Source organism: Schistocerca americana, chromosome X, assembly GCF_021461395.2.
Source record: "Schistocerca americana isolate TAMUIC-IGC-003095 chromosome X, iqSchAmer2.1, whole genome shotgun sequence".
Taxonomy (NCBI): domain Eukaryota; kingdom Metazoa; phylum Arthropoda; class Insecta; order Orthoptera; family Acrididae; genus Schistocerca; species Schistocerca americana.
The window spans coordinates 730,542,187-730,560,200 of record NC_060130.1 but is presented as its reverse complement, the minus strand read 5'-3'; the positions used below and the strand labels follow the sequence as shown (position 1 = coordinate 730,560,200).

The window sequence follows — 18,014 nt, the reverse complement described above, 5'->3', positions numbered from 1 at the left end:
CAACCTGGTACCCGCCTTACCAACAATTAATTTTATATGATGATTCCACTTCAAATCGTTCCGCACGCATACTCCCAGATATTTTACAGAAGTAACTGCTACCAGTGTTTGTTCCGCTATCATATAATCATACAATAAAGGATCCTTCTTTCTATGTATTCGCAATACATTACATTGGTCTATGTTAAGGGTCAGTTGCCACTCCCTGCACCAAGTGCCTATCCGCTGCAGATCTTCCTGCATTTCGCTACAATTTTCTAATGCTGCAACTTCTCTGTATACTACAGCATCATCCGCGAAAAGCTGCATGGAACTTCCGACACTATCTACTACGTCATTTATATATATTGTGAAAAGCAATGGTCCCATAACACTCCCCTGTGGCACGCCAGAGGTTACTTTAACGTCTGTAGACGTCTCTCCATTGATAACAACATGCTGTGTTCTGTTTGCTAAAAACTCTTCAATCCAGCCACACAGCTGGTCTGATATTCCGTAGGCTCTTACTTTGTTTATCAGGCGACAGTGCGGAACTGTATCGAACGCCTTCCGGAAGTCAAGAAAAATAGCATCTACCTGGGAGCCTGTATCTAATATTTTCTGGGTCTCATGAACAAATAAAGCGAGTTGGGTCTCACACGATCGCTGTTTCCGGAATCCATGTAGATTCCTACATAGTAGATTCTGGGTTTCCAAAAACGACATGATACTCGAGCAAAAAACATGTTCTAAAATTCTACAACAGATCGACGTCAGAGATATAGGTCTATAGTTTTGCGCATCTGCTCGACGACCCTTCTTGAAGACCGGGACTACCTGTGCTCTTTTCCAATCATTTGGAACCCTCCGTTCCTCTAGAGACTTGCGGTACACGGCTGTTAGAAGGGGGGCAAGTTCTTTCGCGTACTCTGTGTAGAATCGAATTGGTATCCCGTCAGGTCCAGTGGACTTTCCTCTATTGAGTGATTCCAGTTGCGTGGAAGGAAGTCCTATTCCTTGGGTCGTTTCAGGACGTTTAAGATCAGATTTTTAGAAGTTAGGATTTGCATCCTGCGTCTTTTCTCTGAAATTGTAAAGAGCTTCTTAGGAGGTTTTGTAATAGTTGAACAAGTGTGTTACGATTCAAATAGTTCTCTCTCTCTCTCTCTCTCTCTCTCTCTCTCTCTCTCTCTCTCTCTTTCTCTCAATTAGTTAACAGACCCACACTGCTAAACCATTCGGACAAGTGTTTTATAAGGGATCTCTTTCGTAGATGATTTCGATTATCATTCCTTCAAGGAATTTCCAGTTCGCATTTGAGAATTCTCCTACACAAATGCAATATGTAATTGGTGTTCCCCACTATCACTCTGATAGGTCGCAGTAGAGTATTTAACGGATTTTATTGACACTAGAGATTGTTTACCGACACAATACGCAAACGATATCAACGATTTTTGTCAACTAGTTGATACGAAAATGCGCAAAGAATATTCCTGTTAGCACTTTAAAAAAATTTAAAAAAGTTTCACGCAAAAGTATTGTGATTCAAAGAACGTCCATAAACCAACGAACAAAGCTACTGGACATGTGCCGACGACACAGTAGTCGCTTCTGTGATACGAATTATGTTCAAATATTAAACAAATAAAAAAAAAAGGACTGGCTATCTAGTGCATGTGGAATCGTAGCCTTCTGTGAAGTTGTGCATAGTCGGCATCACTGTAAGTATTTGTGTCAAATGCAGATTATAAAATATCGGTTGCCGAAACTAGAAGTAAATATGCGAAATAAAAAGCGTAGATTTACATTAAGTGGATGAAAATTTCTTTATGCATACTTGCAAGAAGTGTTATACAAATCCTAATGTAAATACAATGAAGGCTTTCGCAACGTATGTTAGCTCCCGTTAAATCCGTCAGGCTGAGAGGTCAGTGTTTTATCTCCCCGCGGACGGGTGCGAAACCTTACTACGCATCAACTACGGCGGCTTTCAACACGTTTGCTAACGTGATCGTTTCCTCAGCAGCTATGTAACTACATATTTGTTTATACACCAGACGCCTTTTATAGTGCTGCAGTGATGATATCTATTGATCCAGACGCTTTTTGCTTTTTATTTTAAATGCATTTTCAGCGTGTGTTCTGAAATAGCATAGGCAACTTTTTGTATCGATATTATACATTTTAAAAAGGTCTTGTGTTAATTATTTACCAGGCTGCCAGCGAAGAGTTTAAATCCATAGTGCACACATAACAAACTCCGAACAAAAAACGATCTATCTCGATGGAAATGTCCCGAAAAGTTTCGTAAATAAGGTGCAAGTGCGCCTTTCAACCTAGAAACAGACACAGACTGAGAATACAGGAAGAGCCAGAAAATGCAAAACTAACCGTAACTATCTTTTCGTTTATGGAAAAGATTTGGGCGTCTTCTGTATGAAATCTACGACCATAATTAAAAACGAAACTGTATGTTGTTTCCGAACACCCATCACAACGCTTTCCAAATTGAAAGGGTTCGGGATAACAAATGTCGTCATTGCAGCACAAACAAAGTGTCTTGTTTATGAACGAATACCTATCCTATATTGAACTGGTTTCTCCTTACAGTTTTTAACGCTATTTCACTTCCCTGCATGTTACGCTTGGAGTGCCACTGTACTGAAAGCTATGAATGTGTAGATGTGTAGGTGGATTACAGTGAGCCCTTACGCTAGGAATATGCAAAGAGACTGTACAACTAAAACAGCCTGCTAGTAATTTTAATCTACGGAATTTAAGCTTGAAAACTAATAGGCTGCCCTGTCTCGTGGAATACCATTGTACGGCAGGTTGACAGAAACGACCTGTGCAAACTGTCAAGCTTTAAGCAAAATCCAAGCAATGTGAGTTTCAAGCGAGGTTAGTTTGCTGAGATGTACCTGTATGTAGTTCTGCTTCATTGTACACACACAGAAATTTGGTGGGTGTTTCTTGAGGGGCAGCCACCACCGCCGTGCCACACCCTGCGTAACAAAAAGCAACAGCCTCCCCACTATAAGGATATTACGTCACACAGCAAACATGTACCTCCAAGTCAACATTAATTATTATTACTTTCTTTCAGAAATTCAACAGCAAAGTAACACTTCTGTAGGCAATATTTCAATCGACATCTGAAATCTGTAGACAATGCTCCAATCTGGTGAAATGAAATTAATATTGACACTAGAATAACAATGTGCCGCCATTTTAAGTAATAACAATAGCGTTATTTTTACCTAGGGAAATTTTAAAAACGATATTTTACCTATGCTGAATATCAAGCAGCAAAGTGCAGGAGCGAGAAGGCGAGTTAAAACAATTACAACGGGCGGTAATTCAGTTTTGCCATTTCAGCTTCAGTAATAAAGTTACAATGCCGGCTGTAAAAAAGTGACAGCGAAAAACCAATTATTCCAGATATACTGGCAGTATGTACCACGCTCTCTTCGTCCACCAGAGCCAAAGCATTGTCGAAAAACTCGCCTAGGTTCGTGCCATGGTCCTTAACTTACGAAAGGCATTCGATACGGTTCCGCACTGTTTTTTAGTGAATATAACCGTCATTTGTAAGGCAATTTCCGATAGGTGTAGGGTATTTTCAGGAGTACCCCTAGGGATTCTTATACAGCCGTTACCGTTTACAATATACAATCATGATTTAATGGATAACGTTGGAGGACATTCGCGGGTAATGATGTTGCCCATAGGAAAATTGCTACACCAGAAGACGATAGCAGGAAGGAGAATGACCACATAAAACTAACTGCAGGAAAAGTAGATTCCAAGTGGAGATTCACGTGAAGAATCTTAACAAAATGTAATTCATCTATGAAGGAGGGGGCAAACAAAAAACTTGTTCGACCGATTCTAGAGTACTGCTCAACAGTTTGAAACACTGATCAGATTGGACTAATAGAAGAGATAGAGAAGATCCAACGAAGAGCGGAGCGTTTCGTCAAGGGGTCGTTTAGTTTCAGTGGAAGACACTACAAGAGAGGCGTTGTGCATTACGGACAGGGCGTTGTGCATTACGGACAGGTTTACTGTTGAAATTCCGGGAATCTAAGTCCGAAGAAGAGTCTAGCAACATACTGCTTCCTCCCACACACATTTCGCGGAATGACAAAAACAAAGATATTAGAGCTCGTATGAATCTTAACCGACAATCATTCTTCTCATGCGCCATTCGTGACTGGAACAAGGAAGGAGGGAAAAGATGTTGGTTCCAGAAACACCCTCTGCCACACACCGTAAAGTGTAGCGCGACAAAGAGAGGTAGCGAGACCTCGGTCTGTAATTTCAATTGTACTGTCTTGCTATTACGACTAAAACATGAGTAGAAACATACAAAATATACAGCAGACAGTTAAGCATGAGTGAATTACACCATCACATTCTATAGCCGATCTGAAGGAACAACATGATGTGTACTTACTGCCCTGGTGTCGGATGCTTACTACTTCCGGGAGTCACAGTGAGAAACAGGGCCTCTAAAGGAGTGCCCTGGCTTGGGATTCCGCATTAAGGCCAATTCACACTGGCAGTCACTGCACCCACACGTCAATGTGTACTCACACGGTCCATCACCTCACGGAACGTCAAGTCAATTCACGTCACGGTAGCTCAACTCGCATGGCTGCCCTCAACTGTTTATTTCGCGGGCATGGCGATCTTCGCAAGACGATTTTCAACTGGTTTTATGAGTGAAGTGCACAAACACAACGTGGTAGTTTACATACGTAGCTGCTGGAGTGCACATTTGTAATAAAATGTGCATTTATTGGACTCAAATGGTTCGTAGCTTTCTTGGATTACTTGTATATTAGAGAAGGAAATGAGAAGTGCAAACCACGAAAAAAAAGTTTGGGTGCGAAAAATGTCATTTTTTAGTACAGAAGTGGAATTTCACACACTATACAAGGAGCTCCAGGAAGAGGAATCTGCATTTTATATTTTACAAAGTCGAAGCATCAGATTTTTTCATCTGTTGCGTCGAATGGCACCCAGAATTATTAAAAGGAACACAGTGTTACGAGCTGCCAACACATCCCGTGAAAAATTGGTCTGTTAAGGTTAAGTTTATTTGCTAGTTCAGTACACATTTTTGTACAATGGTCATACTTCCCGTAATAACTTTCCCTTCAAGATTTGTGTGTTTTCTTTACATCTTGTATTTGGCTTTTAATAGTTTAAGTGCCTTGTTTTTACTGAGTTTAGCTAGTGAGGCCACACAAATATTAACCACTGATGCTTGCAAAACTGTTTCACACACAATCCAGAGAGCTACTTAACAATAAATAAGCCTGCCACAAACACACATTTAAGCAAACTACTTGCAAAGTCTGAAGGTTTCAGTCCCGTTCTTTATGAATACTACAAATGTCTCACAACATTAAAATACATTCCACCCACTAATCAATCTGATTCTACCCACAGTTCTTTTTTCACTTCAGATTGCAGCCATATTACAGTCCATTTCATTGTAAAATATTAAATATGGTACCGGGATGTACAAAAATCCACTTTTTAAATGCAGCAGACGGCAGTTAGTGTAGCATGCTCATCTCGTACAATTTCAGACTGTTACCTCACTGCCTCAGTTAATCTTTCGCCATTTATTATAAATTTTAACAAAAGAAATAACGAAACGAAACAATTTGTAACAAATAAGGAACAACAAATAACTGATATCAACCACGATGAAACGAAACTGCTCATGGCCGTTGCGTTGGGACATACTGTGGGGACCATTACATGAAGTATTCGATACCACGCTTTTACGTATTATGCAACACAGATTTCACAGTATGGCAAATGTTAAAATACAACTTTTTGTGCTCTATACTGTATCAAGTAGCACTGTAAACGAAGTACATAAAATGTAACAAATGGCTTCGTTCAATTGGCTCTGAGCACTATGGAACTTAACATCTGAGATCATCAGTCCCCTAGAACTTAGAACTACTTAAACCTAACTAACCTAAGGACATCACACACATCCATACCCGAGGCAGGATTCGAACCTGCGACCGTAGCGGTCGCGCGATTCCAGACTGTAGCGCCTAGAACCGCTCGGCCACCCCGGCCGGCTAAAATGTAACACAGTCATTTAGTAAACCACAGCTCATTTAAATACAATCAACATGAATCTTTGATTATTGGAAAAGTATCTTATTGTAATCATCAATTTTGAAAATTTACAGAAAAACTAATTATTTTATTTGTGTAACTATCAGACAATAATCACGTAGAAATGTTAGTGTTAAAAATAAGTTCATTCATCAAATGGGAAACTGTCGAAATTCAATTATTTCATAAAACGTCAAAGTTAATGTTTTGGGTAGTTTTCTAGCTAACTGATGCACTGAAAGCCACGTTCACTCTCAAGAGATCATGTTTCCATAAAAACTCAGATCAGATTGATTGTACTTAATACTGTAATTAAGAGCTCTATGACTTTCTGTCATAAATAAAATATTATTTTGATCATTTGGTCAAAACGAGATTATTATGTAAAATTTGAACCTCAAAATCAATTTCAGCATTATGTAAAGTACTCCAAAATATGTTAGCATCAAAATTCTTGTTGTAATTAACGTCATATTAATTATTTCGTATCAAGTATTTCTCAAGCAGAATTTCGATACTAAATTTCAAAAGTAATTTTAGAAATCATATTTGTTATAATCAGTCATTTATTATTTCAAAAATTGTAACTGTAATTTCTTATCAAACAATCAAATTCAATTTTAACTCAATTAATGTGTCTTTGTTGAACAATACTTTCAAAGGACTTTCACTGTTAAGAAACTACATAAGCAGTGAGCTTAAGAGCTCGGTAATGGCAGTAGAGTGGCAGTTGTTTTTCAGTTACTCCAAGAACATGATGTAAAGTCAGCTGTGCATGGTAACGAATGTTCTGGAACAATATAAACATTAACACGAAATGCAAACTATGTGTTGGTAAACTATTTAACATCATCGGATTTTCACATTGACTCCTGGCATTTCTGCAGTGAAACAGGTAATATCACCCCAATGAACATTGAACTGGTGGAGAAAAGTCGTCGAAACCAACAAGCGAAGTACACGCTCCAAGCATTTCATTTAACTTATCACACATTCGTAATCTACGAGTATGTTAATCGAACATTCTTAGCTAGAGCCTGGTAAAAAGAGTGTATTAGACCGTGTATCGGGAGAAAATGAGCTTGGGGGGCGGGGGAGGGGGTGTCCGTGATCAACAACCGATGGACAACAACCATCAAACTTTCTTCCCGAGATACCTTGACGGTGCCGTGAAGGGACGGGATGGCCAATATGGATGCCGCCATTTGAAATGCAGAATGTTTTTACGTGACGTGACGGCCAGTGTGAATTGGCCTTTAGTCTCCTCACCTACAGCTTCTGGCTTGTCTGCTAGTACTCTCCGTAGTCACGGTAGTTTTCCTCGTGAATCCGTCTTTTCTAGTCTTCTGGGGGATGTGCTACATTGGATACCACGGCGCAAACAAACCGTCTGTCCTCTTAATCCGGAAGGAGTATCCATTGATACGCCTGGGGCTTGATGAAGGAGAAGCGCGGAAGCGGAAGTTGCTACACGGCTAACGCTTGTGGTTTACTGTCTCTGGTTTATTACTATGTCGAAATATCCGCCTCGAATAGACTGGTTTCCTCTGCGAACAGCGCCTCGTTAAGTAGGTTGCGTCGTACGCAACAAGCAGCGCTATGTTGTTTTCACAGACAGGCACAGAAGAGGAGAAGAACGTACCTGTCAGAGTAGTTACACAGAGTGTACTGTAACCATTTCGAACTTACCAACCCACTGACATATTTAGACGTGCTGAAAGTTACAAATGAAGGCTAGTCCTGTGTACATTGTGTCATTAGACGCGTCACAAATTCGGATTGGGGGAGGATGGGCAAGGATATCGGTTGTGTCCCTTTCAAGGGAGTCATCCCGAAATTTGCCTTCAGTGGTTTGAGGAAACGACGGAGACAATGACGTGGCCAAGTTCTATAATTCTGAGGCCAAATAGGGATACTTAACTGAAGTGTGATATATTGTTTAGCGAATTAATTCAGCTAAAATATTTACAACGATTTTCTGTGTGTCTCCAAGGCGAGAACGAGAGAAGAAGTAGATCATATCACCTAGGTACGCTAATACTTTTGTTTTGAGCTAACTTCCGTGATTTTCTAGTTACTAATTTCCTCTGAGTTGATAGTGACCAGGTGACAGTTTTGTTCCTGTGGTGGGGGACGCTACGAGACATCCCTGGTAGAAGGTAGTTGGCTGTTATTACTCCCCAACCAACGAAAATTTTCCTCGAAACACAGTAATTAATTAAGGGTTTGACGTGATTAAACCTCTGATATCATGAAGCTCTTATTCACCGCACTAGAACGAAATCTGTGTAGCCCATCTGCCTGCGTCTACATTACTCCTTTGTGCAAGTGTGGGAATGTTTATTAATGGTTTGCGTAGCGTGTGTTTAAAGACGAACGTCGGTGCCAGCCCGGTATTCACCTAGTGGGATGTGGGAAACCGCCTACACACCACATTCAGGCTGGCCGGATCATCATCAGCCTCGGTGTTAATCCACGAAACGGATTCGAACCGGATCAGGCTCGCCTCCCGCGGCCCCGGAAGCGGAGCGTTAAGGCGCTCGGCTATCCGGCAGTCAGGCCCACGCTGGCGAAAGCCTTGTGCCGCGGGGCCACGTACGTACTGAGGGTCTTAGAAAAAGACTGTAATATAGAGCGTTAAGTTCGTCGTTTACAAGGCGTAAATTACATACGTGATTTACGCGATCGTCAGATGAACCGCTAGCCTGTACCACCTACAGGCTAGGTGCCACGCCGTTATTTTCCACTGCCGCGTCTCATTCCCCTGACATTTCTCTCGAGCGGGTGTAAACTATAATGTACCTTTCTACAAATAATTTTTAAAAAATACGTTAAAATGAGTGTTTTTGTTAATCAGTAAAACCTAATGTCCAATACTTCCTCTTCCCTCAGATATCAGTGCAAAATATTTCAATTGCTTAAGTATATCAAATTTTTTGGTATACAACATATTTAAACAACAGAGTCAAATTTGAGCTCTTCTCTGTGTCACGGCCCTTGCTGTTGCTCCAAATCCCCATGATTAATCTATGTGCCAACTGACTGCTTTACTCACGCCTGTAAAGGTGCGTTTCCATAGGCCATGTTTTACTGCCTACACGGCGGTATGACTGGCCAATATCGCTGATGGAAGTTGCTGACATATTGCTGAGGCGCTGCCGGTGTTGACCACCAAGGATGGAGAATATTTCCTTTGGCCGAGACGCATCTGTCTCTGTCCATGTCTGTATATGCTTCCCTCCGCCCCCCCCCCCCCCCTCTCTCTCTCTCTCTCTCTCTCTCTCGTCTCCAGCCTTGCTTCCTCTTTCTCACGTAAACAGCGCTGCAGCGCCGAGTTGCATGAAACCATAGGATGTCGCTTTCAGTTCAAAAGATGGTGTGTTACGCTGAGGCAGTCGATTTGTTTGTTGGCTACGGAAGTATAGAAGTAGGCAAACAAGACAGCTACGTTATCCATGAATATGATATGTACATCTATGACCACAGCAGAGCAAAGCAGAAAATCATATTTATACCACTATATAAATACAAGTCGTCGTTTAACGTTGTTACCAAAAATCTCGGAAAGAACTTGGCGGATTTACTTCAAATTTGCACTCGATACTCTAATGAACATGCGAGCGGATATAGGCTGAACATTTTTTTAGATGACACCGTACAAGTTTTCTGTTACAACCGACTACAAGAAAGAGAATGGGTTGTAAATTGTTTATCCCATATACAAGGTAAAGAAGAACTCGCGCAATCGGACTTCACAGCGCGGTTCCTCACATACTGGCAATACAAAAGTTTCTCATGAAATTTCGTCCTGTACATATTTCGGGCAGTAAATGGACATTAAAGATTGAAAATCTGGCAACACTGTAATCATGTGTACGGTAACTATCTCTGTCAACAAACAAAGTAGTGTTGTGCAGTTGATTGCGTTTTGGGGCCACATGCAGGAGGCTGAGGGGTCGATTCTGGGTCGAGGCTTATTTGTTTTTATTTACTAAGAGTAGTCTGCGTGGTACCGTATCTGGCGTCTTAATCGTCATACAGCGATTACAGTGGGTCTTCTACAAAACATTTGCAATAACGTACTATGAACACAGAAATGGAAATACAATCGTTTCATTGGCCAACTTTTAAAGAAACCTTTTGCACGTCGCGAACGCGAATTGTTTGTTGCATCTACTACGTTACAAACATGTTTTCTGTGTGCCATTCCGTAATGGTTCCACCGCAATTATTTGCAAAGCACGTTGCTAGCCCTATCAATGACGTAAGGCCCTAACGGAATGTAATGTACCTGAACGTGGCAAGAATAATTGCTGGTAGTAATCGATGGGACCATTGTGGCAGGATACACAAAAAACAAGTTTCGAATCTAGTAGGTGCAGTGGTGCGAAACAATTCGCTTCCAAGACATGCAAAAGGTTTCCTTAAAAGCTGACCAATGAAAACCATTGTACTTCTGTTACTGTGTGTGTAGAACGTAACTGTGAATGTTTTGTAGACGAAATGTTTGTATTCGGTGTATGACGATTAAGACGCCAGATACCGTACCAAGCAAATTGCTTTTAGCAAATAAAAACAAATAACCCTCGAGCTCCTGCATGCTAACCCAAATTGCTATCCACTGCACTAACTTTATAGCACTACTACTGTTTCCTGAAAGAGGTAGTTACCGTACACGTGATTACAGTATTGCCAGACTGCCAATCATTAACGTCCATTTACTGCTTGAAATATGCACAGGACGAAATTTTGTGACAGACATTTTTGTATTGCTAGTATGTGAGGAATCACGCTGCGAAGTCGGAGTGCGCGAATTTTTTTTCACCCTGTATATTCTCTCTCCTTACATAAAAAATCTAGAATGACTCCTCCCGAACAGGCCATGAAGGCCCAACGCTACCGACCGGCCGCCGTGTCCTCCTCAGACCACAGGCGTCACTGGATGCGGATATGGAGGGGCATGTGGTCAGCACACCGCTCTCTCGGCCGTATCTCAGTTTCCGAGACCGGAGCCGCTACATCTCAATCGAGTAGCTCCTCAGTTTGGCTCACAAGGGCTGAGTGCTAGCCCAGCCCGACGGCGCTTGACTTCGGTGATCTGACGGGAACCGGTGTTAACATTCCGGCAAGGCTTTTCCTTACATAGTATATTTTAAAATTCCTCGCCGTCGGTTTTACAGAAAACACGGAAGTTGTATTTATGGCTTTTTCGCTTATGATTACAGTACTACTACGAAATCTGAATCGTCCGAAACTTTGCACACACACACACACACACACACACACACACACACACACACACGCGCGCGCGCGCGCGCGCGCGCGCGCGCGCGCGCGCGCGCGCGCGGGGCGTTCAACAAGTAACACACTTTTTTTCTGAAACCAGGTTTGTTTTATTCAGGACTGCAGTACACATTATTCCCCACTCTTCTGACTACAATAACACTATTTTTCAACATGATCTCCGTTAAATGGGACGGCTTTACTGGGAGGGCCTGTATGCGAGCATAGTACCACTTTATTGGTCGACGTCGGAGCCAGTGTCTTCCTGTGTATCTATAACCTACCCACCATCTACGTACTGCTTCCTGCAGAGTGCATCCTTCATTGGGCCAAAGAGATTGGAGCAGGAAAGTGCGAGATCCGAGTTGTAGAAGGGATGAGAAAGAACAGTCTAACGAAGTTTCGTGAGCTCCTCTCCAACAGAGAAGTTCAGTTGAGCAACGAAGTGTTCGTTTTTATCCGTTGATCACTTCGAAGCAGAATGTCCGCACTTCCAAGGCTGTGTGCAGCCGGCCGCCACGCGGGAGATCAGACAGGTTTGCGCCATGTTGTTGCGATGATGACAGAGGCCTCGCCCAACGACTCACGGCGCTTTTGTTCACTGCCAGGTCTCCACAGACATTCTGCAAGCGACTATGAACATATGCGGTGCTATGGTTTTCCGCCAGAAGAAACTCTGTGACGGCTCTCTGCTTGAATGCACCTCCGTCACAGACGCCATTTTGGAGACTCCGTATAACGCTGGCACCCAATCGGGACTTCATGAAACTATAAGGGCTGAAACGGGAATATTCCATGATGTCCCACCACAAATTCCGCACTTTTTTAACTGAAATTAGCCGAGAAAAAAGTGTTGTACAACTTATTGAACGTCCTTTGTATATATGAAACTGAAAAGGGCAGTATCGCTGTTGCCGTCGTAGTAGAAGATATGCTATACTGAACCATAATTTTATTCCACAAAGATTCTTATAATGTCTAAGGCTTTTGAAGCTTCGAAAAGTGTGTCTAATGCAATTTACCAACTTTTTTATTACGGTGTCTGTATACATTACTTTTCACGCCCAGCAATTTTGGTCGCTAGATGTACTGCATTTACAGAATTACTAGTTCTCTCACGGTACTGATGTTTTATTAAACATTAACATTTTATTATTATTTTAAACTACTTTAGTGAATTCCTTGAGTCCTTACACCAAAGTAAGGAGGCATATGGATTTGGCCATGCGGTTCTAGGCGCTTTAGACTGGAACCGCATGACCGCTACAGTCGCATTTTCGAATCCTGCCTCGGGCATGGGTGTGTGTGATGTCCTTAGGTTAAAAAAAATGGCTCTGAGCACTATGAGACTTAACTTCTAAGGTCATCAGTCCCCTAGAACTTAGAACTACTTAAACCTAACTAACCTAAAGACATCACACACATCCATGCCCGAGGCAGGATTCGAACCTGCGACCGTAGCGGTCGCGCGGTTCCAGACTGAAGTGCCTAGAACCACTCGGCCACTCAGGCCGGCTGTCCTTAGGTTAGTTAGGTTTAAGTAGTTCTAAGTTCTAGGGGACTGATGACCTCAGATGTTAAGTCCCATAGTTTTCAGAGCCATATAGATTTGACGTGCACTGTAAAGAGGTACGTCAGATTTACGTAAGAATCAGCACTAGCTCAAGGACAGTTGCCAATTTGGTTCTAACAAATCGTGTTCTGCATTCAGGAACAGCTATGTATCCAGTATCAATTCACGCTGTAAAGTTTCGGAACCATTTCGCTTACTTAAGAAGGAACACGTCCACGAAGCCTAATTTTTCTTTTGCTTTCTACTTTTTTTACTTGTGGAATGCCAATGCAGGAGAGCCGCACTCACTTCCACTACCTTGCTTTCGTCCATATCGCGGCCATTGTGTGGTTCGTGTCAACACTTCTGGCTCGCAAACATTTTTTGGGAGCACTGGGCAGCAACATTGCCGTACATGTGGCTGCAATTCGAGTGACCGCGACGTTGACGTACAACATTGTCGGCATTATATAATTTTTACGGACCGTGTAAACGTACCCTAAGCAGCATCGAGTAACAATACTTTAGAGGCTGCACAGAACTTAATCTCTTTGGGTCCCATTCACCGTAAATCCTGGTCTACAGTTTAAATGGCCTGTTTTGTAGGTGGAGCCTTCTTACAGTGTATTTGCAGGAACATTTTGTTAATACTTATCCTGCTCGCCTCTGTTTCGGTAAACATAGTGACTCTTCGTACTATATCGTCGTATCACATTAATATGAGCACATCTCAAAAGCCTGAACAATCACCTTTTGGAGCGCGGGCCGCTACAAGACGTGCAGGAAGAGTGTCAGTGAGGTTCTGGAAGGTACCGACAGGGATGTGGAGGCGCGTCGACTCCACTGCTGTGGCCAACGTTTCTCGGTTGAGGATCCATGGCGAGTTTCTTATCAGGGGAGTACGGTAAACTCATGCTGTGTTCTTCGAACCACGCACGTACACTGCGAGCTTTGTGACGCATTGCATTATCCTGCTGGTGGATGCCATCGTGCCGGAAGAAAAAACTGCACGAAGGCGTGAATATGGTCCCCAAGAATAGATGTATGCTTGTGTTGAACCATTGTGCCTTCCAGATTGACGGAATCACTCGAAGACATTCCCCAGACCATATTACGTTCGTCGAGGAACAACAGCACGGGTGCATGGAGCAAGCGCCTGTTGCAGTGGCCCATACGCAACATGTGTTCGCTGAACGATCGTTTAGGACACACTGTTAGCATCCAGCTTGGTTCACCCGGGCGGCCAGCTGCTCAACAGTTGCACGTCTATTCTCCTGCACACACCTCCACAGTCGTCGTTCACCCCTGTCATCTGTGGCTAGTGGTGGACGAGAGTTGCCTCGGTGATCTTTTTTGAGAGCATCATTCCGTCATGCACCGTGTAATTAATTACAGCGGCACGCGGACAGTTTAAGAACTTTGCCGTTTCGGAAGCGCTTCCATCCTTGGCCCGAAAGCCAATGATCATGTCGTTTTGGACGTTGGATAAATCGCAAATCGCTCCGTTCCTGCAATACGCCAATGACTGCACTGTTTCCCTCGTCCCCGGGCACGCTTTATGTATCCTCCACTGCTAGTGCTGCCCGCTGCCACCTGCCATCTGAGAGTGACTACTGCACGTTGAGGTCGAACAGAATTGGTAGTCACTGTAATTGGCTGGGCCATGTAGTTTCTTCACTACAGTAGTGAATGGTGTAGAAACGATATGCATCTGTTGTATTTTGTTCGTCTTTTGCATTTCAGCGTACGGTACACCCACGATTTGTTTAATTTCCTGTAGCTAAATAGGGTAATCCAAACATCGGACTGTGTGGCCCTCACGCGATGGTAAGAGACCGACACGAGATGTTAGCTTCAGGAGCGGCTCTGCCGCTATATGTTGTCTGGTCCTATGTAGAGAACAGAAACAGAGCGAGTTCGTGACTGATTTTGCGGGTTGCATTCTTTACAAATCCAGGCGTCGCTGTTACATCAGTGCTAAATGAACTCCCTTCGTTCCCGCTGTAGTTCCCCGAATATGACGAGTCTGAGAACGGCCGTTTCATACTCATCGACTCGTTCACTCTCACTGGAGAGTGTGGGAGTGTAAGGCTAGACGTGACTTAGTACGCAAGTTGAGTACACGAGGTTACTGTTGTAAAGCAACACTGACAACGCAAAATGACCGACCGTCGGGTTCTGATTGCATTTAACGAAGCTGTGTTTTGTGAGACTGTGGACAATGTAAGATGAAAACTAAGTGATGTAGTAGGGGAACTCGGGGCAGAACGGGATAGCGGGGCACAATGGGAAATTGCTCTTTTCTAGACTGGACAGTGTTGCAACCTGTTGTATGGGCATGTAACTATTTCTACGAATGGAAGGGAAATAAGGGCAGCCATTCTGATTTAGTTTGAAGTGCGAGATCTAAGTGAATTGTTGTCCGTCAGGTTACCGCTTGCGTTGTTCTAACGTTTGGTGAATTTCAACGCCAGGTAAGCTGTCAATTGTTATTTGTATACCCTAAAATGACACATTCCCTTAAAGTGCATGACATTTGTTATACTTTAGTTATTTAATGCGTTTAAATACGTCAGTTATTACACTCAATAAAAGTTGTTAACCTCGAAAGTGCTCATGGGGCGGAACGGAACGGGGCAGAATGGAATAGTGTCCCGTTCTGCCCCGTCATATTTTGATGCAAGTAGAAAGCAAACCCAGCCTGGATGTTCATGGATGCCAGACTCTTCCAACCAGCTATGATCGCCGAACAACTCAGCTTTCCAGATATCGCCCGAGGCTGTCATTCCAGTCCCACTAATCTGTCAAAATACTCGTCGGACTACAAGACGAAAAGGAAAAACCGTCGTATTAACAGATTCTCCTTATAAGAAGGAACTGCAGAATGCTGTCACACGTAATGTAGGCCGACAGAAAGGAGGAGGGTGCACAAATATAAACAATGTCAGGACAGAGACGTCAGGTGCAGTGCAACTTAAGGCAAAAACATCAAACTGTACACCCAAAAAAACCAAAATAGAGGACATCAAAGACCTTAAGAAAAATAAAAGGAAGAAGATGATGGAGAAGAGAGAGTCAGAGAGAGAGGATGCTGAGTGTCTCTACTGTGGCGACTTCTACTCCGTTTCTAATGAGGGCTGGGTCGCATGCCAGAGTGGGCACACAATTCATGTGCTGGCATAAACAGTGAAGATGAAGAGGAAATACTGATTTGTGACTATTGTCGAAAGGGCTAGTAGTTAGTGGTTTGGTGGTTATTAAGCATTGTACATTTTTCAGAATGACATTAAAATATTTTCTTATTTTGAAGACTGACTTTTTAATTGTTTAAATTACACATTCCTTAGTCTGAATTGCCTGTTATACAACATTTTGTCATAGTTTAAAACGATATTAGTGATTCAAATTCAACGTTTATGCAATAATTTAACAAAAAATACACTTATCCCATTCTGCCCCGTGGGTGGGGCGGAAAGGGAAATATGCAAGACTTTCTTTGAAAAATTGTAAAAAATGCAAAAGTATTGTTTTAAGTGATTTTAAAACGAGGTACATTAGGTTACACTACAAGGAGTTTTTCTTTTCATCACTTTAAGAAGTGTTTCCTTGTGTTCCCTTATTTTATAGAAATTGTTAAACATTAAGTATCCCGTTCCGCCCCGAGTTCCCCTATATACACTTGCAAGTGTGTTTTATTAGAGGAAATGCAAACAAACTGGTTGTGTTCTTGTCCATTCCACCTCCAGCATCAGAAAACATAACTGCTATGTCAGACGAAAACTGGGTACAGAGCAGCGCCGCTGTTACGTCCTGTGACCAAGAAGCGCGATATTTTTACATCCGTTTGGTCATGGCAACTTTTGTTTAAAGGATAACAACGAGTTGTATAGTTTATCACTCATTTCTGTAACTTTTTCCAAGACTGTTGTAAATTTATTTTAATAGTTAATCACCATTTAGAGAAATTACTTCATCCTCGTGTCATGTTTTCTTGTACTCTTGACGAAGACTTGGAAACACCTCGAATGTGAGCGTATGTCAACGTAAATGCTATACAATCCCTGAATAAATACTGAATATTAAAATAAATTTACAGCAGTCTTCGAAAAAGTTACATGCATATACCTGTATGTGTACATACGCGCGCACGCATATGTACACACACAAACCAGTAACCTCCTATTGGGTAGGGGTCATAATGTGGAGAGAGAAAGTGGGAGGAGGAGATGGGAAGGAAGAGATAGACGGAAGGGGAGGAGCTGGACAGAGAAAGGGGAAGGAAGAAATTAAAGAGCAGCTGGGCAGAGACGGGGGAAGGAAGAAATGGACAGAGACAGGGATAGAAAGAAATTGACAGACAGGGGGGGAAGGTGGAGATGGAATAATGGAGGACTGAACTTATTCCTTCTTCAAATGTTTCTTTGGCTTCCTGTACTCATTGCTGACTTATGCAGACTGAATTACATCGGAGATAGGCTACAACCCTCTCCCATTTTCTTCCCAACCACTCCTTTCCTTATTATAACCCCAGTCTGGTTTCTCTACATGTTGCGTATAGCCTCTCGCTCCCTGTATTTTATCCCTGCTACCTTCAGGATTTCAAAGAGTTTATTCCAGTCAACACTGTCAAAAGCTTTCTCCACATCAACAAATGCTATATACATAGCTCTGCTTTTCCGTAACCTATCTTCTAAGATATGTCGTAGGGTCAGTATTGCCTCGCGTGTTCCAGCATTTCCCCGGAAACGAAAATTATCTTCCCCCGAGGTCGGATTCAACCAGTTTTTCCATTCTCCTGTAAATAATTATTTTCAGTATTTTGCAACCATGATATATTAAACAGATAGTTCGGTAATATTCACACCAGACAGCACCTGCTTTCTTTGGAACTGGAATTATTAGACTACTCTCGAAATCTAAGAGTATGTCCACTGTCTTACATCTTTCACACAGGTGGAATTAGTTTTTTCATGGCTGGCTCTCCCAAAGATATCAGTAGTTCTGAGGGAATATCGCGTACTCCTCCAAGGGCCTTGTTCCGACT

General features: G+C 42.5%; 1 protein-coding gene across 1 annotated transcript in view; it reads right to left on the bottom strand.

Moving 5' to 3' along the window:
• The window catches only part of LOC124554850 (F-box/LRR-repeat protein 2-like), a 275,820-nt gene that overhangs the window by 82,928 nt on the left and 174,878 nt on the right, over positions 1-18,014 (bottom strand). Inside the window, 1 exon segment of the mRNA XM_047128517.1 lies at positions 2,904-2,987. Within this exon segment, the coding sequence (XP_046984473.1) occupies positions 2,904-2,987 (84 nt within the window).